This window comes from Protopterus annectens, chromosome 7.part0 (genome assembly GCF_019279795.1).
Source record: "Protopterus annectens isolate FY-2018-M chromosome 7.part0, PAN1.0, whole genome shotgun sequence".
Lineage (NCBI taxonomy): Eukaryota > Metazoa > Chordata > Ceratodontiformes > Protopteridae > Protopterus > Protopterus annectens.
Window position 1 is genome coordinate 746,275,473 of NC_056739.1, and position 24,971 is coordinate 746,300,443.

Sequence of the window (24,971 nt, forward strand, 5' to 3'; positions counted from 1 at the left end):
GCAAAAAAATTACAGTGTGGTTTTCTGCAAAGGTGCGACTTATTTTGATAACAGCTAAAAGGTTTGTCACCATTCTGTACATAGTACAAAACTACCTCAAAAAAACATGCCATGCTAGTGGAATCACAACATCATAGGCTACATAACAGAAGGAAGAAAATCATGGCACAAATTAGGGGACATCATCGCACCCAGCAGGATAAAAGCACTCTCAAACTAAAGAAGCAACTCAGAGGACAAAAGTCAACCAAAGCCAAATCTGATGTAAATTTGGCCTCCCAGGCCAAGGGCAACCCACACAGCACTCTCTACCTATGTCTGCAATCTCAAAGGCAATACACAATTGTGTGCAGAGTTCTATTAACGGAGCCACCTAACTGAGCCAGAAGATGTAGCAAACCTAGCGGCTGACAAATTCAGCTCTAACTTTACCCCCTCTCCCCACCTCAACCTTTCCTCAGGAAATTACATCAAAAATAACTTTCCTACTGTCACTAGGGAATAGGTTCTCAATACTCTCTAAGGTGAACACTAACAGTAGGCCAAGACAATATCCTAGGTTGCCTTCTAAATAGCATGAAAATAATCTATCAGACCTTCTGGAATTGTTATTTAACTGTAGTCTCTAAACAATCTTCAGGTCTGTCTCATGAATGGAGAACATCAGCAGCCATCCCTATGCACAAAGATGAGCTATCTACAGACTCTGGAAACTGCAAAGCTACATGTCTCACTAGCCTCATATTCAAAGCCATGTAAAGAATTAACATGGAAATGATCAATAATGGCAGAGGAAACCTCCAAACACTAGATACAGCTCACTTTGGTTTCATCAAGGGCAGTCTTTGCCTACTCAGCCTAGTACACTTCTTTGAGAAGGTCGTCAAAGGAGTGAAAGAGGGCAAAACAGTTCACACTGCCTACACCTCGACTGAGCCAAGGCATTTGACACAATACCCAACATGGATATGGTTAACAAATTCAACAGGTTAGGAATAAACCCTTGTCACTCGGTGGATAGCCAGATGGCTCACAGACACGACCCAGGACGTTAGAAGTGGGGAGTCCACCTTTACAAGGAGACCAGTCACAAGTAGAGTCCCTCAGGAATTGGTCTTGGGACCTCTCTTTTTTGGCATTTACTTCTCTGAAGTCAAAACCAATGTCAAGGGCCTTTGGCTGACTAAATCTGGAGATTACTGCAAATTAGGAGCAGCACAGAATCCCATATTTATTTATTTATTTTATTTTACATTTGTTGACTGGGCTAGACCAGCTGGATATATGTCCATTTTCAGTAGAGGCCCGGGGAGAAAAGCTCCAAGACAGATACAAACAGCCAATAAGTAATTGTTACATAAAAAAACAATAAGTAGATATAGAAGATATTATATACATTTAACAGTAAATAACATAAAACTATATACAAAGTTTAGAGCAAGATAATATAAATATGCTAGTGGCTAAAAAATAGTATCCAGGTTCTTACTAGATGCTTATCATTGCACTACAGAAGATTAAATTAGTGGAGAGAGAACAGCTAGAAAATATATTAGTAGCATTAATGATAGGTTAGTCAGGGTTGGTACAAGGGCACAGCCAGTGTGTTTTGAGGAAGGTTTTAAGTTTTTGTCTGAAGAGTGGTAAGGAAGGAAGGGAAGTAAGTTCAATAGGTAGAAGGTTCCAGTTTTTCACAGTTGTGTTTGAGAATAGAGAGTCCCCAGCCATGTTGTGAGACTTCTTGATGTTAACTAGGAGTTTATTTGAAGAACACACGGCATTAAGATTTTTGTAGGGGGTTATGAGGTCTGAGAGTATTGGAGTACTGTTTGGCTGGTAAAGGACCTTATGGGCAATTGTAAGTTGGTTGAGTTGAAGCTGGTTTTGAAGTTCAAGCCACCCGAGTTGCTTAAGATTCTGACAGTGATGGGTTCTGAAGGCTTTACCAGTAGCAAATCTGGCAATATTATGATAAGAGGTAGCAAGTTTGAGAAGATTCTTTTTGGATAGGTTAGTGTATATTGGTGAGGCATAGAGTAGAGATTAGATGGGAGTGGGCAATGGTAGTTCTTGCTATTGGAGTAAGGAAGGGTTTGATTCTGTACAAGCAGCCCATTTTTCTGTTAACTGATTTTATAGTGTTGTTAATGTGGGTGTCGAAGTTAAGGTTGTTGTCTATTGTAATACCAAGGAGTTTGGTGGTAGAGTCTGGGTAAATGACTGAGATATCTATTGGTGTGGACCTACAAGTAGGAGTAAAGAGTAGGAGCTTTGTTTTTTTGGGATTCGGTAGAAGGCTGCACTTAAGAACCATGTCTCAACTATGCTAAATACTTTCTGGGTTTGGCATTGCAGTTCAGAAGCAGATTTAGCTGTAAAGATTAATGTAGAGTCATCTGCATATTGTATACAAGTTGCAGTGGGAATAGCCAAGTACAGATCATTAATAAAAATTGAAAATAAGAAAGGACCTAGAATGGAGCCTTGGGGAACTCCCAGTGTGACTGGCAGGTGGGATGATAGATTATTTTCCCAGCGCACTGCTTGTTGCCTATTGCTCAGGTAGGAAGTAAACCACTTTATAGAATGAGTATCCAGGGAAAGCGATTTGAGAATACTGATAAGCAATGTGTGGTTTACCATATGAAAAGCCTTTGAAAGATCAATAAATAGTGCTGAAGAGAGTAAATTGTTATTGAGGTTTCTATTAATGGTGTCTGTAAAGGATAGGAGGGCAGAGGTGGTACTATGGAATGGCCTAAAGCCATGCTGGCCCTTAGCTAGTAAGTTGTGTTGAATTAGATGGCCTATTAGCTGATGGTGAATGCATTTTTCCATTATTTTTCCTAAGGGGGATAAGAAGGGCTATGGGTCTATAGTTAGAATATTCATTGGAGTTGCCACCTTTGTGTAGGGGGATAATGTGTGAGACTTTCCAACTAGTAGGGATATATCCTTCTTTGATGGTTCTGTTTATCATGATGGAAACAGGATAAGCAACTGCTTTGGCTGCTTTTTGTAGGTATTCAGCTGGGATTTGGTCAGCGGAAGGGGTACAAGGCTTCAGTTTTGCTAGGAGTTTATAAATAAAGTTAGTGGATATAGGTTGTAATAGGAAGGTAGGAAGAGTGCTTGTTATGGGGGTGGGAATGCTAGAGGTGTCAGGAGATAGCTGACTGGCTAGAGTTTGGATGGCATCTGTGAAGGAGTTAAAGTCATTAGCAGTTTGGATGGGAGTCTCATGGTTCGCTCCTATTGGTGTACTGGAGTGTCCTGGATAAAGGAGTCTATTGATATTTGCCCAGAATCTTTGAGGGTTATTTTGGTGTGTTTGCTGTATTTTGTAGCAAAAGTTTTTTTTTTGTCTAAGAGTATGGCTTTTTAGTAGCATTTCTTATTTGTCTAAATGTCTGTTGAGTAGATGAGCTTTTGGTAGTTCGCCACCTAGTCCAGGCTTTATTTCTAAGTAGGATTTTTTGCCTGGTATCTTTGGTGAGCCATGGGGCTGGTTTTGACCTAATTCTTATGTTACGTATAGGTGCATGTTGGTCTAGGATAGTTAAGAATTTACAGTTAAAGTATTGGACAGCCTCTTCTAATGGGAGGGTTTTTAGACAAGTCCAGTTACAGGCACTAAGTTCGCTCAGAAATAGTTCTTGCTTGCTGGAACGTAAAGTCCTATATGATGTTGGGTGGGAGATATCTATTTTTTGCCTAATTATATAGGCTAAGCAATGGTCACTTACAACATCAAGGAAGGTGCCTACTTTGTATGTTTGGTGGTGATTATTAATCAGAATCCAATCTAAGGTGCTCTCTTTTTGGTTTGGTTTGTTAATTCTAGTTGGGGAGGTGATGGTCTGAGAGAAGCCATGAAGGTTAATATGAGAAGTAGGATGCTCAGTATTGATGCACTTCCAATCTATATTGACATCACCTAGGATTAAAGTTTCTTGTGGGAAGGTTGCTGTGACCAGCTAAGAATATCCTCTAAGGTGCTAATATTATTTCCAGGAGGTAGATGAATGCATAAGATATTTATGGATTTATTAGAATTAAGCTGAATCTTGGAAATAAGGATTTCTGCATTATTGTCCTTAGGTGGGGTATAAGGTGAGGTAGTAACTTGTAGCCCTTCTTTGAAAAGAATTGCTACTCCCCTTCCCTTTCTTTTTGTTCGGTCATTTCTTAGTATATTATATCCTGGTGGGATAATCTCATTATCTTGGGTCTGTGGTTTTAACCAAGTTTCTGTTAAACATAAAATGTCAAAAGAGTATATGTCTAAGAGAGAATGGAAATGAGGAACTTTATTGTTGATGCTTTGGATATTGAGATGTGCTATCAGAAGGGAATTTAATGGGGCTGGGTCGGATAGAGGGATTTGAGGTATAAGCATCAGTAGGTAGGACATTTGCAGGGCCTGGGTTAGGCTGGATATCACCATTTTGTAAGGACAGAGTTTTTAGAATGTGCAGTGCATAATGTAGATTACTTATTAGAAATTGATATTTCTTGGTTGAGGGATTATAGTATTTAACGTGGGATAGTCTGTGGAACTTTGCAAGTAGGTAGCTAGGTGTAGATATTATATTTATATTATTTGGAGAGATTAGTATATGAAAGGATGTTTGTTTAGTTGGGTAGTGAAACCGAGAGTAATGTAGGTGCTCAAAGGAGGTTAAGTGATATGCTGAGGTTATAAAAGATAGTAGTGTGGCAGTAAGTAGTAGTTTCACAAGTATTGACATGGTTGTGGTAGACATGGTGAGAACAGTTGGTTGCAGGGTATTAAAGATAGCTAGGAGAGGTAAAAGCTGTAATAGACAAGGTTTGAGTGGTAAGGCTAGGAGGAAAAATATTAAGTAGTTAGAGCTGTAATTGCTTAGGTACAGTAATAAGGTGTGGTGCTAATTGTATCTGAAGGTGGGAGGGTGGGAGTTTTGTGATTTGTTGGTTGGAGAGGAAGGTGTGGCCAAGAAGTATAAGTTTAGCAGCACTGGGGGTGGGTGGAATTTGGGGGTAGGGTAGGGGAGCGAAGTGAGCCCGCAGGGAGAACGGAGCGGGATTCAGCTTGTTCTAAGGGGTTTTCACAAAAAACAATGTTGGAAAGAGCTCAGGTAAGTCCCGAGGTAGATAAGGCTTTAAATGAATAGTATAGACAGAGTCTAGGCAGGCTGGCAAGATCAGTATAGTTAGGGAAATAAAAGAAGATTAGAAGAAAGTGGTGAAGCTAAGGAGTGTTACAAGTAGAGTAGGAGAAGGGGGGGGGAGAAGAAGGAGGCAGGTTGGTTGGTCCTGGTGGTGCTTAGCTCTTAGTTCAAGGGGAGTAGTTTTTTAATAGTTTAACATACAGGCAGAGAACACATACATTAGTTTATTTTCCTTCTTTTAAGGTGTCAGGGACTGATAGGCAATATCCACACAAATTATGTGGTTGGTATTTAGCTGGGGGTTCCTGAAGAGTGGATGAGAAGCCTTGGATGAAAGTAGTCCAGGGGAAGGATGTCCTTTACCACCTAAAAAAGAAGGGGAGAGGAAGGAAGGTTAACTCTATGTTAGTGGAGCAAGTACTTACCAATGAACCCAGGCAGTGTGGGAAAGTCAAGCAAGGAACAGTGAGTGGGAGAGAGAGGAGATTACTGGAGAGTAGCATACATTGGGTTAGGATATTATCTTAGTAGGAGGTGGGATACACAAGATAGGGGATAGAAGGAGGATATTATGAGAAAGAAAATGGTTAATGTGTTTACCTTACAGACACAAGGTGCAGGGTTTGATTCTCACATGGGGCAATTTGCTAGGTTTAAAATGGCCCACAAGGGCACTTAGCCTAGTACTTATCTATGAACCTATGAACCTAAAAGAAGAAGATTGAGAAAAAAAGACATACAGAAGAGCAGTATAGGAGAGAGTACTAGTATTAGGAAAGGAGCAGCAGAATGAAAGAAGGGAGAATAATTAGATGCAGCAGTCAATTAGTCACCAAGAGTACAGTTAAGAAAAGTCTTGCTCTTAGTAAGTAGAGCTAGACATTAAACACCAATATTAATATCAAAAGTTTGAGTAATAATAAATTTAAGATAAACAGCAAAACTTTTAAACAGAGCTATAACCTTACACTTCTATTTCAGTAGCAAACATTAATATCGGCAGACATTTGTTCAAAAATGCAGTACCTGAAAAGGTTAATAAACAACTCTAAGGATAATTGCACTGATAACTATAATAGGGTAGGCTGTATAACAAATATGGCAGGATTCACTATAACTGTGTTAAAGGCAACAGCCGTTGATATTAATAATGTTTAGTAGCAGTATTGTAAATACAACAGCTTTACCAACATAGTATGTATGTACTACACATGGATAGGCACGATTAGAAAAGCAATAAAGGCCATCCAGAGTACCCTAAAAACTAGCGGCAGTTTAGTAGTATGAACTACACGTGGATAGACGCTATTAGGAAAGCAATACAAGCCTTTCAGAATATCCAAATAACTAGCGACAGTTTAATATACTCCAATTTTACCACCGTCGTACATATAAGCTACACGTGGATGGAATCCAGTAGAAAAACAGTAAGAACCAGCACCCATTACGCTACAAACTACCACTACTACACTTTCATATGAGACAGAATTCCTGTAGTAGTACAACTGGCATACAATAGTACATATTGCCACAAATGTTCTCCAGGAAGTGCTGACACAGACAAATAACTTGTGCCAGAGCCATGGACTAAAACTAAATGCCAAATAATGCATTACAGTATATTTTGAAGTATCATCCACCCCTTGTAACTATCATAATGACAACCCACCCCTATGAGCAGACCCAGCAGTCAGGGACTTGGGATCACACAAACAGTAATCTAGCCTTTGACCATCATGTGTCTACAGTAGTGAGGAAATCATTCTATGTTGTGCAACTTATAAACAAAGGTATGGCATCTAGGTCCAGGGAAGTCATTGTTCCACTATACTCAGCATTCATCAAACCTAGCTTTGAGTACAGTTCCCCCTTTGATATGTACTTAACCAGGCACATCCAACAATTGGAACATACACAGAGGTTCCTCAATAAAGAACACAGGACATAAGTAACACGTCCTACACTGACTGCCTCAAAGCCCTATCTCTGTATTCTACTTCCTACAGACTGCTGAGGGGAGATCTATGCCTGGCATACAAGGCATTGTTGGACCCCACCCTGATGGGCCTCCTATATCCACAAAACAAACAGTATCAGAATTACCCACTCTAAAGACGCAAACCATGCCTGTGATTAAAAAAAAAGACCTGCTGTTGAGACAGGTATGTATCCCAGAGACTATCCTTTTGCTGGAACAGGCTCCCTACCCATGTGAAGCAGAGTTCATGCCTAACCCAATTCAACTGTAACTTGGACAACTGGATGGAGAACATGAAATGAACTCCTGGTTTGGCTCCTGTGTCTCTGTTGGACACAGGCAGCTTGTAAATGGTTTTATCTCCTAAGCCTCTGCTTACACTTCTCAAGGGTACCAGAACTAGGTAGAGATTTGGTATACATGGCTAGGCTTAAAAAGGCCCACATGGTTGTTAGCCTAGTACTCACCTATGAAAAGAGTACACAATTAACTGGAGATTCATATTCCAATTCAGTATCTCAGATTCAACAGGATCTTACTACTGCCTGTATATCAACCTCTATTTTTTTAGCTTACTACAAAACAGTGCCTTAAGGAGATTTTTCATTAAAAAACATCTGATGTCCCTGCCCAGGGCTTCGACTTTGTTAATTTAGTTGCAACTCTACTTCTTTTTGAGTACATCTGTTCAGAAGACCTCAACTATCTACCAAGCAAATAGTTTGCCTAGATGCACACACACCAACTGGGACTCGAACAGTACGGATCTTAATGTCCAAAATCCTTTGTACATTTTGCCACAAGAACAGGACATTTTAAAGAAGAAATACCTTCTTTTATGCCCAAGGTAGTCTTTGAAGTGTCTTTATACCAAGTTATTTACTAATTTTTCTTCATTACTGACCAGAAAAATAAAAAAAAAAACAAGGGAACTGACAACTCAGGTACTACACTAAAAGACTAAACCACTGAAAATTTCTAATCAAACTTTTGTGCGATTTATGAAGTGGAAACTGGGTTGTGCAATAATTAATAGGTTTTCCAAGTAGTTAGCAAATTCCATCAAAATGGGGCTGACTCTACAGACAGCTAAAAATGCAACCTTTCTATAATAAAGTATATGAAGAGGCATCTTTAAGGGTGCTAAATGGCTGTCCTTTCATACATTTTCTAAACATTTTAAGTTGAATACCCAGTCTATAGATCCACCAAGGTTTGCTCTGTCTGTCCTGAAGTGTAACTTGTAGGCCATCCACCTACCTTTGGAAGCTAACAGTACAACTGTGTAGTACTCTCAGTCATAATTCCTGTAGAAAGCATCCTTATGACAAACAGTATAGTTATGCAAGACTATTCACATAATAGCAGATTTTCAATTGAAAATTACATATAATCCAGTTATAAAACAGTACTACATAAAGTACACTTGGTCCCACTTAACTGCAGATGCTTGAGTAGATCAATGTTACAGTACTAATCACTGATATATTCTGCCATGCAGAAGCCCATGACCAGCCCAATTTACAGAGTCTTAGCATCATCCCAAACTGACAGATGCTCAGTGACCAATGTCTGGATGTCAGGATAAAATAAAGGCATCCATCAGTGCCATCTTCAGGTCCTTCTAAACTGAGAAAAACAGTTTGATGCCAAAGGACAACATTACTTCCTCAGATATCTGATGTTGGCAGAAAAAAAACTTCCTTAGATGCTAAAGGTCTTCCCAGGTGCAAACAAGAGAGAAAAAAACAGAAAATATTCCTGAGTTGACCACCACGGAGCTAGAAGATAGCGTTGAAACCTTAATGTTGAAAATTTAAAACTTTAGGCTTTATTTAAACATAAAACTTAATTTAAAACCAAAGGGTAAAAAAGAAGAAAAGTGCTTTAAACCTATTCAGGCGTTCTTCAGTTCAGTAAATCTTTTAGGTTTGTGCTGAATGTTTTAAACATCTATGTACCTATCAGGAACATTTATTTTGGACACGTCTTCAGTAGCTTCAGTTCATTAAACACTTAAAGAGCAAGCCTTCTTCAGATAATCAACTAATGGATATACGCCTATTTTTTAACACAGGTTTAAGGAGAACTACAGCATTTAACCCTGGATACTTGTGTGCTCTAAGGTTAGTGATCCATTCTATTTCTCGGGTTCCTGTTAGATTCTTCACATCTCCTCCTCTGGGACTTAGTATAATTATATCCACAGCTTGGAAGTAGAAAGAATGTGTAGGAAAACATTTCACATGGTTAGCCAAACTATTTTGAACTTCATGTAAAATATCTCTAAGGTGCCTTAAAATACGGTCCTTGAAGCGTTGGTCCGTTTTCCCTATATAAAATGCTGCACAGTTTACAGGTCGCTAAGTATACTAGATGTTTGGTGTTACATGTAGCAGATACCTTGAAATTATATTCTTTGCCATTTACAAGATGCCTAAATGATGGAACAGGAATAATATGTGGGCATGCTTTGCATCACCCACATTTTCTCATTCCTGTGGGTTCAGGGAATCTTTTACGATGACCATCTTTATGGCAAAGTAACTGTTTCAAGTTCTTTTTAGTTTTATAAACAAATCTTGTGTTTTTTCCCCACTAATACTTTAAGCTTCTCGTCTTCCAGGAGTATTGGCCAATATTTATTAACAATTTCACAAATTTGCTGATTATCAGAGCTGTAGGTAAGCAAACAATCTTCTGACCTTGCTGGTTCTCCTGAGGTTTAGCTTTGTGTTCATCATCAGATGCTGTTAAACAGTAAGGACAACCTTTAGTCTTTCTGAACGTGTTATGATCTATTGGTTTATTCAGCGGATTCTTTATAGCCTCACTTTCTAAGATGTCCTTTGAGCAATTCACATTCCTCCTTAAATATATCTTCCTCAGTGCATAACCTAGATAGGCGCATTCTTTGATTTTCCATTATATTCTTGTAGATATGACTTGGGTGCACACAATGGCGATATAAATAATGGTTACGCCAAGTTTCCTTGAGATGTACTCCTGTTCGGAGACCTTGCATGACATCATAGCAATATAGAGTAAAGTTTTACATTTTCAACATTAAGGTTTCAACGCTATCTTCTAGCTCCGAGGTGGTCAACTCAGGAATATTTTCTGTTTTTTTTTCTCAGCTATCTGATGTTGGTTGTGAATCCAAGAGAGAAGGAAACATAAGCAGAGTTCAGATGAGCCAAAGGGATAATATGAAGAGCCAGAAAACAGAGGTGGTCCCTACATGGTTGAATAGGAGGATGGGAATATGTATTCCAGCACTGATCTTCTCAAACATCGACAATTACGGTAAGTGGGACACAACTGTATGTTCTTCATAGTCAGTGTTACAGTACTAATCCTTGGGAAGATTCTCAAAGCTACTCTGAGGGTGCAGGAGGTTATTTTAGGATTAGGAAATAATATTTTGTAGGATGGCAGTGGTGAACCCTGCCATGGCCCAGGAGACTTGCCTTAAGGTACAGTGTTTAGTAAAGATGTGGAAAAAAATGCCAAGCGGCTGCCTCTAGGATGGTTTGAGCGGGAACTCATTTGAGGAAAGCAGTGGTAGCTGTCCCCTAACTGGTGGAATGGGCTCAAACGTGGCCAGGCAGAGGCTTTCCATGGTATGTGTAAAAGAATCTGATGCAGTCTGCAATCCATTTAGAGACAGTTTGCTTTGACAGGCTTGTCTGAGGGGATCCAGTGAGTGGAGAATTCTTTCCGCTTTGTTCTCTGGGTTTAGGAAGACTGGCAGATGGATAGCCTGGTTAAGGCTGAGCTCTCAAACCACCTTGGGCATGAATGATTGGTTTGTTCTGAGGGTTACCTGTTCCCGTAGAAGGCAGTGAAGGGCTTGAGTCTATATTAGAACACCGAACATTCAAAATATCAAGTGTTCTAATATCGAACCCTAGGAATCAAAAATTTAAAACATCGAACATTCAGAACAGCAAATTTTTTCCTACGGAAAACATTTGCTGTTCCAAAACACATACACACAACACAAGCACATCAAACAAACAGCAATCCACACACATACACCTAAACTCTTACACCTAACCCTACACTAAACTATAAATATACCACTAACTATCCACTCACCTTAACCCAAACCTAACCCTAAGGTCCGTCACTATTGCACAGTCACCTCACCCGTGCCCTAACCCTAACTCACCTATCCCGCCCTAACCCTCACGTCCACACAATCCCACACTTACCTGACCCGCACGCTAACCCTAACTCACCTAACCTGCCCTAACCCTCACGTCCACACAATCGCACACTTACCTGAACCCGACCCGTAACTTTCCACCATAGTGCTGAAAATACCTAAGCAACAGAAACGGACAACCAATTTTTTTCCCTAGGAAAAAATTCGGTTTTCTGTTTCTTCGATATTTTCAGTGTTCGCTGAAAATGGGCTGATATTAGAACACTCGAAATTTTGACCTTTCGGTGTTCTAATATAGACTCAATGGCTCTATACACGAGCCCTTGCAGCTCAGAGACTCTTATAACGAAGTGACAACTATACAGAAGGTGGTCTTCCAGGTGAGAATTTTGAGAAGCGCATTAACTACCGTCTCAGAGGGTTGCAGGATTAGGTATCCTAAAACACATTTTAGATCTCATACGGGAATAGGGTCCCTTCTGGAAGTCTCAAGTGGATCACCCCTTTTATAAACAGTTTACATGTGAGGGTAACAAAAGAATGGTGGAGTAACCTGCATGCAAGCTGAGACAGCAGAAGCATAAAACCTTTATGCTGGATTAAGAAAGGTAGTGTACAACCACGTGTAAAAATTAAAGCAGTACTTTACTGATGTCTGCTTGAGCTGGGGCAGTGTGTCAGCCATCACACCAGGTGGAAAATCTCTTCCATTTTGCCATCACACCACGTGGAAAATCTCTTCCATTTTGCCATGTATGAGTTTCTGATGTTAGGCTTTTCTGCCTCCTTTAGAAGACACAGTACTTCTTTGGGCAAGTCATCAAGGTGGGCGTCATAACCCAATCCTCCAGGGAGGTAGATTGAGCAATACCAGGCATATTTCTCAACTGGGCAAATTTTCGCAGAATGTCCAGATTTTTCCTTCATATTTTTGGTTTACTCCTCATAAAATTTTGCTTTTGTGTCACATTACTGGCAAAAGGACTGAAGTCAGAAAATAATGTCAGACTTTTGAGTTTCAGACTTCATACCCTTCAGAAAAAAAGAAATTATGTACTCACCATAACGTTCCATCTGAGTAGGTAAACTTCATTTGTCAGCAACCTGTGGGTATCAGATCCGAGCTGGCAGCTTTAAACAGCTAAGATCCGAGCTCCAAGCTCCTCCCCCTTACCCCTAATCCCCTGCCATCCCTCTCTGACCTCAGATCAAATTTGCTGTAGTAACACAGAACATTACAAAACAAGGATCACCTGCACATCCTAACCTGGTGTTATCCGGAGAAAAGGACAAGGAATCTTTCTAGGATGCACTATAGGTTACTGGGATGGAGGGGGGGTTAGTTGCTGACAAATGAAGTTTACCTACTCAGATGGAACGTTATGGTGAGTACATAACTTCTTTATCTGAAGTAGTTAACTTCATTTATTCATCAACCTGTGGGACAGTCCCCAGCTACCCAAACTTGTGAGGTCCTCATGGAAGGATATAACGGAGCACTGCAGAGCTGAAGGATGCTCTCCTCTGGAAATTATATCCAACTTGTAATGGTTAATGAAAGTATGGGACGAAGCCCAAGTGATTGCTGAACAAATGTCATCCAAGGACACTCTGGAGCAAAAGGCAGCAGAAGTAGAAATCAATTGGGTAAAATGAGCGGGGACTCCTTCAGGTTCAGGTCGGCCAGAACTCTTATATGCCAGAAGTATGCATTGGGAAATCCATCTGGACAATGTAACTTTTGATACTGACCTTCCCAAAGAGGATTTAGCAAAGGATACAAAGAGTTGCTCAGATTTCCTATGTTCAGCGGTCCTGTGCAAGTAGAATCTCAATTGCCTGTGTACATCCAGAGAATGTAGTTTGTATTCACCCCTGTTTTGATAACTTGGAAAGAAAACTGGTAAATTAATAGACTGATTGATATTGGGCTCAGAAGCAACTTTGGGTAGAAAGGAGGGATTGGTCCTGAAACTCTATCTTTATGGAAGGTCAAGTAAGGAGGTTTGGCGCAGAGGGCTTGAAGCTCCGAAACACTTCTGGTCGAAGTGATAGCGATGAGAAAAGCCGTTTTCCAAGATAAATATTTTAGATCCACCGAAGCTGCAGATTCAAATGGAGGGGCCGTCAGAGACTGGAGAACAAGGGTTAAATCCCATGGAGGGACTGCGTCTTTAACCAGAGGCCTTAGGAGGAAAGTGCCTTTTAAGAAAGTCTTACATAATTTGGAAGAGGCTAAGGAACCGAGATCACTTCCCACATGATAATGGGAAATAGCGGCTAATTGGACTTTGACCGTAGAAGAGCTAGCACCTTGGTCGAATAAAGTTGACAAAAATTCTAACACTGCTGGTAGCGGAGCTGTAAAGGGATCCAATTTTCTATGCTCCGCCCAGATTGTAAAGCATTTCCATTTGCTGTTATAAACCTTTCTCGTAGAAGGTTTATGAGCGGCTATTAAAATAGCCTTAACAGGGAATGAGATACCGGGAGTCCTAGCCACTACTGGAACTGGATTAACCAAGCTGTGAGCTTGAGGCTGTCCAGATTTGGGGTTGATAATCCTAGTGGGTGAGAGATCAGATCCGGGGTGGGATCTAGAATCCATGGAGGATTCACCAGATGAGACCATAGGCATGGGAACAATGTTTGACGAGGCCAGAATGGGGCTATGAGGATGACTCTGCTCCCCAACCGATGGGCTTTCTGCAAGAATTTTAGCATTAGGGGAAGGGGGGGGGGATAAGCATAAAGTAGACCGGATGGTCAAACATGCATCAGAGCATCTCTGGGGGATTCCCCTGATGCGGGAATTAGAGTGAAGTAGTTGCTGCACTTTGTGTTCGAAGGAGACGCGAAGAGATCGCAGCAAGGTTGACCCCACTTGAGGAAGATTTGCTTTGCTATTTTGGGGTTCAGAGACCACTCTTACGGTGAGAGGATGCTTCGACTCAGCCTGTCTGCCAAAATGTTTGACCGACCCGGAATGTGCGTCGCTATGAAAAAGCGGTTGGTGGAGATCGCCCATTCCCAAACTCTCATGGCCTCTCAACAAAGTGGGTAGGATCTGGTTCCCCCGTTTGTTGATCTACCAGACCACTGACATGTTGTCTGTCTGAATTGCAACTGTCCCTAGAGGAAGAAGGGCCTGGAGTGCTTGCAACGCCAAAAGCACCGCTCTCATCTCTAGGACACTGATATGCAACAAGGTCTCTGAAGGGGTCCACGTGCCTTGGACGGTTCTGCCCATACAGTGCCCCCCCCACCCTAGGCGAGAAGCATCCGTGGTCACCGTGGCTAGAGGAGGGGACATAGAAAAGGGACGCCCTTTCTGGAGGTCCGGGGACTAGATCCACCAGAGCAGGGATTTCCTGCAAATCCTGCTGAGGGAAATGGGAGAATTCAGTGGATGTTGCAGTATGGACCATTGAACCTGCAGGGTCCACTGAAGTATCCTCATGTTCAAGCACGCTAAAGGTAGCAGATTGATTGTTGCCGCCATGGAACCTAGAGCCCTCAGAACCAATTCTGCTGGAGGAGCCGAGGACTGTAGAAGGGCCAGTACGTGGAGCTTCAGAGTTCGAAGCCGGTCTGGAGTTAAGAAGACTTTCAATAGGTTTATGTCTAACCTGGCTCCTATGAAGTCCAAGATCTGTGTTGGTTGAAGGGAAGATTTCTTGAGGTTGATTGTGATTCCCAGCCAGGAGGCCAAGTGAAGGAAGTAATTTCTGGCTGAACATAGTAGATGCCTGGTGGGGGCGGTCAGGAGACAGTCGTCCAGGTACGGGAAGACCTGTATCCCCTGGAGTCTCAGGTGGGCCGCTACAACTGCCAAAACTTTGGTGAACACCCTGGGGGCTGTGGTGAGACCAAAGGGAAGGGGGCCCTGAACTGGTAGTCGCTGGCTCCTAGCTGGAAGCGGAGAAACCTTCTGGATTGTCTGTCCATCAAAATATGGTAGTACGCATCCTTGAGGTCTATCGAGCACATCCAGTCGTTCTCCTGTAAGAGTGGGAGAATACACTGAATGGTGACCATCTGGAACTTCTCTCTGGCCACTGACAGGTTCAGAAAGGACAGGTCGAGGATTGGCCTTAGGTCCCCCATCTTTTTTGGCACCAGAAAGAACCTGGAGTAAAAGCCCGATCCGGACTGGTCTCGGGGGACGCGCTGGATCGCTCTTTTTTCTAGCAGCTGGCTTACTTCTGCAGCTGCTGCCTCCCTTTGATTGGGTGGGACATCGGGGAGGCTCCAGGGTCTGGGAGGGGGATACAGAAAGGGAATTTTGTAACCTCTGGATATGATTCAAAGCACCCAGCGATCTGTTGTGATGGAATCCCTCCAGAGTGGAACAGTCGGGCAACCCTTCAAGGATGCTGCGCGGGCCGATCCGAAAAGTGTTATCTCGACCCGAAATTCTTCGGTCCCCCTCTGCCTCTGGGCCGGCGTCCACCCTGTCCTCCTCTGCCTCTGAAGGACAAGGGGTCCGGAGCGAAACGGGACTGTTGAGACTTCCGGAACCACATCTTCTTTTGTCCCCTTTGGTTCCTGGAGAAGGACCTCTGGGGAGCCGAGAAGCGTACTCCGATGGCAGACAACGTCTTCCCGTCTTTCTCGCTCTGGACCAGTGTGTCACGGACGGTCTTGCCAAATAGCAAAGAACCGTCAAATGGGGCATTTGCAAAGGACGCCTTGAAGGGTTCCGCAAAATCACAAAGGTGGAGCCAAGCATGTCGCCGTAAGACTATGCCTGCTCCGCTAGCTCTGGCGGCTCCTTCCATAGCATGGGAAAGGAGCCGCATAGAAGTGTTCGAAATGGACTTAAGAGTGGCCATACGAGCTTAGAATACCTTCTTATCCTCGGCCGACATGGACTCTGCGGGCGACCCGGCATATTCCTTGATAAGATCCCGCTGGAGTCGTATGACATGTGCCATATAATTCAGCAACCTTACGGAGAAGGTAGCTGAAGCGAACATCTGCTTACCCAGGCGGTCCATCGTCCGAGACTCCTTGTCGGAAGGGTGGACCGAGGAACTCTCCTAGGCTAGTTCCTTCTTGGTGGCGGCCGCCACCAACATGGTATCTACAGGAGCACCCTTGCTCCAAACCGTCCTATCAGTGGGGGGACTGAGGATTCTATCTGGTCTCTTAGGAATGGGCTCCACAGTGTCGGGTTCCTTCCATGCTCTGGTAGTGATCAGATCTACTAGGGGATTGGTGGGAGAGGACACCCAAGAGGTAGATTGGCCTGCGTCAAATGCCTCCAGAAACACAGACTCATCCGAGGAAGGTTTTTGGGCAGACCATCCCCCTCTAATGTGTAACATTTCCATAACGTCTCCGAAGGAGACGTCTTCGGGGGTGACCTTGGAGAACCTTCCCTTCCTCTAAATCTGTGTCCTCCGTCAAGGACTCAGGTGAGTCCAAGTGCCTCCTCTTGCACTTACGTTTGTGAGGAACCTCCTCGGGGGGGGCTGTCCGAAGAGGCCTCACCAACCACATCTTGTTCATCCAAGGGAACTATCTGGGACGTAGGCGCAGGCTGTCCCTGGGGCCGGGTGATGGAAGGTAGGCCTGTCAGAGAGAGTGCAGGGTGGAACCATAAAAGGAGCCTGGGGCCTCGAATCCCTCGACAATACCCTCTCCACAACATCGAACTCCGAAGAAGAACTGCTCTCTCTTGGATCCGAGAGCAGTCCCCTCGGATCCGATGTGTGGATCAGAGCCAGCGTAATCGGATCCGAAGGGCCAGTATGCTCTGACCGAGACAGAGCCGAAGACACACTGACATCTCCGGATCCAAAGCTCAGCTCTCGGCTCCGAGAGCTCGGATCCGAAAAGGGACCCGACAAACTCGAGGATGCGGTCGGAGCCAAAGTATGAGGTAGTATCGGCGCCGACCCTCCCCCGGCTCCTAAGCAACTCTGATCCGAAGGCTCCGAACCCCGGAAGTGGGTCGGAGAAGGAGCAATCAGGGTGAAAAAGGGGGTCGAGCTCCCCCCGGAGGGGGGGGAGGCAGGAGCACTCCCATCTGCAGCTGGGCCTGGAGGAACCTACCCATCATCCGGTCCATATCTGCATCGGACAAGCTTCGGGTGGACCTAGAAGAGGCCACCGAGGTGGGCCGGGGGTGCCGCCTCGATGACCTCGAAGGCGACCTGGTCTCCTCCTCTGGCACCGGGGAGAAACAAGGTGAATGGAGCCGGGAAGGAGAAGGCCCGGAAGCCCTGGGAGAGGCTGCTTGTTTAGCCGGCGGAGCCGAGGAGGAAGACTCGGCCCGCCGCTTGTGATGTCTCTCTTTCTTCCTCTGCCGCCTTGCTTCCCTCTCCTCCTGGCCTAAGGTGGGAGGATGAGTCCCGGCCAGGGGAGCAGTGGTAGAAGGAGGCACTGCCGCAGCTGCAGCAGGTGCCACCGAGGGAGAGGAGGTCGAAGTCGAGGCCAGGGGGCAGAAGTCCTGCCAGAATCAACTTCGACCTCCTGTCCTTTAGGGCCCTGGGGTTGAAGGCTGCACAAATAGTGCAGCCTGAGGAGAGGTGGTCAACCCCAAGGCAGATAACACACCGAGTGTGGCCATCCGCTGGGGATAGCTTATGACCACACTTGGTGCATTTAGAGAAAAAGGTTTTTGGGGCCTCAGACGTAATCTGACTAAAAAACACACAAGGCCCAACGCACACGCCTTCACACACATGGGGAGGAAATTAAACTAGACTAAAACAATTAACAATTTTTATAACTCAAATTTTAAGTAGGGAGCAACACACGCACAGTAATTCTAACTATGGGGAAAAAAAGGTAGATAATAAGATTTTCCTCATAAAACGACTTAACTCCCACACCTGGAACTCGTTCACAGCTGCTGATTCAACCGCGGCAAATGAGATCTGAGGTCAGAGAGGGATGGCAGGGGATTATGGGTAAGGGGGAGGAGCTTGGAGCTCAGATCTTGGCTGTTTAAAGCTGCCGGCTTGGATCCGATATGGATCCGATACCCACAGGCTGATGAACAAATGAAGTTAACTACTTCAGATTCCATGTTAATTTAAAACCTGTTATTCTATTCTATTTGTAAAAGCAATATTTAAAAACTGTCCCCATATTTGGGCCTTTGTCCCTCGATTATTTATAGCTTTGTCCAGATTTCTTGCTCTAAGAGGTTGAGAGGTATGATGCCAGGTTGGGGTGGAAGACTTATCCCCTGATTTAACTGAGAAGGTCTATGCCCACTGGGAGCATGTGAAACCTCCCCTTGATGAAGGTGAGGAGTAGGGGGAGACAATGTTGTCTGGGCCAGAAGGGGGCTACAAGTATCATGCTGAGCCTGTAGGTCCTGATCTTTGTAAGTACCATTGGAATAAAGGGTAATAGGGGAAAGGAATACAGGAGCTTGTGGATCTCAGTACTTCAGTCCTAAACATTTAAGGGTTTTTACAAGAAACAGGATAATCAGAGGCCCAAAGAAAAACAAGCAAAACAAATGAAAATCTTTACTTGGGATTTGTTTCCCACAGAACAATCAGTTAACCTTTTTTTGAACATTAATTACAGAAGAAGTTTCCCCAATGGGGTACTTACCGGTCTGGAAGTGGTGGAACTTTGAAAACACAAGCTGACTGACAGACTGCGAGCATATAAAACACATGAGAAGTGCATTGATCTGCACAGCTAGAAAAAACTGAAGATGGCACCGACGGACACCCTTCTTATACCCTGACATGTCTCATCCTCCTGGTAATCATCACATATGTTGGGTCCGATAGTTCTTTATACAGATAGCTCTGTACAACATATAAATTTGAAGAGCTCTCATATTGTGTGCCATATTTCCTTTCAACTTCATAACTGGAAACCTGGAGATTTACAGTGTTCATCAGTAAAATTTTGATAATATTTACAACAGTACGCTACGGATCATTTTACTTTAGGCTTTTACTTGTTATACACTGGCACACAAGATGCCTTTGCCATGTCTTCACTGCCAAAAAAAGCAGCATGGAGAATGTGTTCCACTCTTTCTGTAGATGGGCTAAAAACTGGTTGGTGAATGGGTAGTTTTACTGAGCCTCTCAAAGTACATCAGCTTGACTCCTTGTTAAATGTTTATTTTCCAGAGCCTACATGACTCCAAGGGATTTGCAGCTGCAGTCTCATGCCATGGCCGTTAAGGAGAAATCCCTTTGGGAATCTAGCCATTTGGGAAGATCAGGCAAAGGCACTGTTGTCTGTCTACAGTTAATCCATCATTTTAACAATAATTCCTGAAGCAATGATTCTGTTATTTGTTGACTGATTATCTACTATTACATTAGACATATTCACAGAAGAGTATTGCCCTAATGCTACCTACAGCACAGAAGTTCTTACAGTGACAGCAACAATTTATTGAGAACAGTTATCACAGTCATGTTCCATTCCAATGTCAACCTTACAAAAAGCAGAGTTTAGATTGGGATACTATCACATTTATAGCCACATGAACAATTACTGGTACCATAAGCACAAACAAAACAAGTTTTTTATATACAGCAATGTTTTAAGTATCTGGAAAGTAACAGTGTTATTAATCCTACCAAACAGCAAACCTTGCCTTTACTAAGGATTAGAAGAATATATCTCAAAAATCACTGGCAAATACCACTAATGGTTATGAGCTCTGGCTTGGTTACTTACAGATTTCAAGTTGTTTAACAGACAGTGGCATTAAGAAGAAATATCTGACATTTTTTTTTTTTTGTTACAGACAAGCACAAACTACGTTTTGAGTTCTCAGTGGCATGGCTATTATAACTATTCATCTGGTTACATTAGAAGAATCTCACTTCAAAGGAAAACATAGTCATAACTTAAAAAAGTAAGACACTAGCTGTGGGACTCTTCTGTTGTTCCTAAAGAACAGTAACATACTATCTTGAAGGTCATTATGTATAGATAGCAAAGTCTAGCAGGAGCAAAGCCCCACAGTGAAAATAATTTTGGCATTTCACCATCCATTTGTGATAAGAGAGGTACTTAGCCTTTCAAGTCATGATCCTTTTTCCCCACCTGACAAACATGGCTTGTTACTGTGCATTTATTCTCTATAGGGCAAGACATGATCATGGTAAAGTTACTGCACCTCATGCACATGACACAAGTGTTCCAGGGGAGAATCATGGTGTAGCCACTATACCCCATGCACATTACGCAAGTGTTCCAGGGGAAGATGGTGGCGCAGCTATCACACCCCATTCACATTATGCAAGTGTTTCATGGGAGGATCACAGTGCAGCTACCTCACCCCATGCACATTACATCAGCATTCTAGTGGAGGATCAGATCATGGTGCAACTACCACATCCCATGCACATTACGTATGTGTTCCAGAGGAGGCCTACAATGGGTATAGCATGGGGCTAGGTCTTGCTTCCAAGAGTAATGAAGCCCTTCAAGTACTCCCACCCCTTTTGAACAAACAGGTCTCACTAGATCTCCAGTATCCGCAAGAGATTAATAGCAGAAAACATGCCCTGCTACATGCCACATCTTAACATCCCCCTTGCCTGACAGAGAGAGAGAAGAAAAGCCAGTGCCTATTTCTTTTGTTCCCTTCCTCCCCAGTTAGCTCTTCCAATACTTGGGCCTCTAGCAAAACCAAGGTCAGCTGGATCACACCCAGGGATCCATCCTTGGACAGCACAGAGCCAACTAAGGTACAACACCTTTAATGGGATCTAGTCCAACATACTTGTGGTTACCTAAGCTTTACATATCCTAACTACCTGAAACAACCTCTGCCCTACAATGTTATCACCTGTGGCTACCAGTATCTTACACCCTAATAACTTCTGGCTACCTAAGTTCATTATAATTTATGCAAACATAATGGAATACTGAGAGGCACTCTGTGATGTAAAGGAATAAAACCCTGACTACATCACAACAGACCAGAGCTCAAACATCAACTCGGGCACTGTTAGGACCTGGCAGAGGAGGATGGGAATAAGCAGCCACTGCTGATTCACCCACTCTGGGGGATGCAGGCATCTTTAATTATCCATAAGGATGATGCCTTGCTGGAGCCCTAAGTGTCTACCCAATGGAATCCCAGTATATCAAGCTTATGTTGCACCCTGCAGGTGCATTGTGTGCAGAGGGAATTCAGCATGCAAAGGCAGGTTACCCTCAGAGGACAGCTATAGCACAACTCAGAAGAGCCACCACAGGAGGGATGGGGGAGCTCTGCCATGAGGGATGGGGGAGCTCTGCCATGAGAGATGGTATTTCTCCCCACAGGACAAGCAAAGCTAGCCAATTTCCTATCACCAGAGTCTTGTCTCAAGTTCCCTGGCAGGAATGGATGGCCTGTATGACTCTGCATGCATCCAGCAATCCCCTGCTTCCATGACTGCAGAACACATGGGATGACAAGTAGGGCAGCCATCAGACTTGATGCAGTTGTGCAGAAAAAATATTATGGGATATTGGGATTACCCATGTCTTAAGTATTCAAGTGCCAAAACTCTGGGTTACCCTTAAATGGCAGCAACTCTATTTCCCAAATGTATAGTGACAAATTGTAATAATCAGAAGATTATTTTAGTTAAAATTAACTTACTATATCAAAAGAATTACTTTATCCTTGGATGGATATTTCTGTTTTGTTTATAGCATAATATTTATACTAGAGAGAATACTGAAGAAAAGCTTCCCTTGAGACATAGGGGAGAAAGTGAACTGTAAAGTGGCATGACTGCCAAAGTACCCCCACAACATAATTAGAAAACCGAGTTTCAGGCAGTGTCTCATTTTTATTCTTTCTGAAACACAGAAGATACTCTTTGGCTACAACCTCATAGTTACTGGAAAAAAAGATTCTTGGGACCTAATTTTTTCAAATGCAGGATATAATTACAACAGTAAGCAACATAAAAAAACACATTTATAGGAAGGATGAATAACTTCCTGGACTCCTAAATTAAAATAGTCTCAGCCATTAAGTTCCAAGTATGAGGTGATGGTGAAAGCAAATTTAAGTATGTAACTAAATGCCAAAAATATGGCACCACTACTGATGCAGATAAAGAGTTTGGCCTTTCATATGCAGGCATGGGTGAATTACCTGTTTAAGAACTCAATGATGGTGAAAGGTGAAACATTAGTTCTAGCTGTTGCCACAAAATAAAGGCCACTCTGTCGCACGTGAATAAAGTGCAGCCCCTCATGGTTCTGAAAAAAGAGAAACATTAAAAATCAGGCTTTGTAAAGGGCATTCTCACAAAAGAAGCATCTGCTAATATTGAATGTTTACTTGCAGTGGTAAGAAAATGCAGCAATATCACAGGAGCAACTGACTACAATATTACTAGCATACAAGACATTTTAATAATAGACATTTTTTTCCATTTCTGCTATTTACCGATATCCACATTTCTCTGTTTTACGCAAATTTTCATAAAATTTCCGTTTTCTTCTTTTTCTTTGAGTATTAAAGAAGACTGAACGAAGTAACTAACAGGATACACCATGAGAATACGAACTGTAGATAAAAACTTCTTTATTCCAAACAGTAGATGTTTATCTACTGTTTGGAATAAATAAGTTTTTATCTACAGTTCGTATTCTCGTGGTGTATCCTGTTAGTTACTTCGTTCAGTTTTGTTGCTGCTTCTTGCTACAGGATACTTTAGGAGGAATAGCGGTAATTTGTTTACACTACACAGTATTAAAGAAGAAAGATCTTTATTAAATTATCACTTATGACATAGCTATGAGTCATTTATATAAATGAAAACAAACCATACTGACAATTTTAATTGCAAACATACAACATATAGTCACCATCATTCAAATCTTGCCTTCTTTTAAACCTCATTCCTCATCTGCATGTATTGTTCCCTTACCTTCAATTTTTTCTATGAAATTTGCTCTTACCCTTTTCTAAAAATCCCATTTCCAGTGGTTTTCTCACTGTTACTATATTCACTACTTCTAGTACTGTCAGTTTAAACTTTGATTTCCATTTCCCAGTAACTGTATTTTTGGCAGATACAACAATTAGACTCAGCAAGGCCTTACTATGTCTAGACAATTCCAATTCTGTATCATTGCTCAAAAAAAAAATAATAATACTTTCCCTAGTTACACCAATTTGCTCACCCAGTATCTTTGACAAAGCAGTCTGCAGGGACTCTCTAAAGTTTGCCAAACCATTAAATTCCTCAAAAATATGTTTCCAATTACCACTTTCTTCCTCATCACACCTCCAACATTTATCCACACAAGGAAAAATTATTGCAGAGTCTACTTGCGGTATAAAAACAGCTATGTAAACACTTCCAAGCAAAGATTCAAAATCTTCTAGACTTTGTTGCATATTTGGGAGATGTACATATAGCCTCCCATTGTTTCTTTGTGAACTGCTTATACAGTCTCTCTTACCAATCTTTTCTAATCCCCTCTGATTGATTCTTATAGTTATCATGCAATATTTTACAAGGTTTACTAATTACTCCTTTTTTAACAGCAGCTTCTGTTCTAGATTCTACTAAAATGTCTCATCAGTGCTGGTCTTTTGCTTAGGATCTCCCTATATTTCTTTCGCTTTGCCCATACTCCAATATCAATCCTTGATAGGGAAGGCAATCTCTAGCCTGCATTCCAAATACATTCTTGGCCTCTTCCCATTTTATTACCTTTCCCTCTCTAATTATTTATTCCCAATGCCTTGGTTCTTTTGCCAGTTTTCTCCAATAAATTTCAACCTCCTCTTGCCTGTTTACCTAACTACAGTCATCCCTATCGACATAATCTTCTTTCTCCATTGCAATGTTGGCATAGTTCTAACAATTCCTTCTTCTACTGTATGACTATAATAATATGTATGGTTATCGCCATACTCTAAGGTTCTGCATCCAAAATCCTAGTCTCTCCTTGTTTCTTGAGCTTCCCCAGTTTCATCATCATCCCTTTCCATATGGATTATGGGTCCATATGGATTATGGGCTTCTGCTTGTGCTATGTACAGTAGCCTTAACTGTGTACCTCTGAAATACCCTCTAAAATCGGGTAATCCCAGACCGCCTTGTTCTATTGGAAGAATCATCTTATCCACTTGACTCTTGCAGTCTTTCCCTCCCAGACAAAATCCTTCGGCTCTTTATTAATTGCTATCCACAACTTCTCATCTGGTTGATAAAAATATGCCTGACCTGTGCATAAATCCAAAGGGACTAAACATTCTGAATGCTTGCTATCCATATCCATAAAACAGAGCTTCAACTTGCACCTTTTCTTGATTTCCATATTTCTCTGACTTTCATAAAATTGTCAAAATATTTCTAGTACCTCTACAGGATCTCTCATCTTCCTTGTTACAGGTTCCCTAAACTTGGTGACAACCCTTTCTACTTTCTGCTGACTGAGTCGTTGTGTTAAAACCTTTTGTACACTGGCGTTATCACAAAACAGTTGCTTAACAGCAGTCTTTTTAAACTCATGTGTATTACCGAGGAAATCCCTCATTTTCTGTGAGACTCTCCCTATTCTGCAACACTTCAGCCTTTATCAGTCCCTCTAAATAATTACTGTTACGTCTTAATAGTTTCTCTCCTTCCTTCATTTCCACACTATTTTTACACTCCACTTTAATTTTATCCTACTCTCTAGCTATATTTTCAAAAGAAATTTC

General features: G+C 42.3%; 1 protein-coding gene across 6 annotated transcripts in view; it reads right to left on the reverse strand.

Annotated features, from left to right (window-relative positions):
• AP4M1 (adaptor related protein complex 4 subunit mu 1) overlaps positions 1-24,971 on the reverse strand; it is a 1,285,664-nt gene that overhangs the window by 935,576 nt on the left and 325,117 nt on the right. For all 6 annotated transcript variants that reach the window (XM_044077275.1, XM_044077274.1, XM_044077273.1 and 3 more), the window contains one exon: positions 22,404-22,510. In XM_044077275.1, the coding sequence (XP_043933210.1) occupies positions 22,404-22,510 (107 nt within the window). The remainder of the gene's footprint in view (positions 1-22,403; positions 22,511-24,971) is intronic.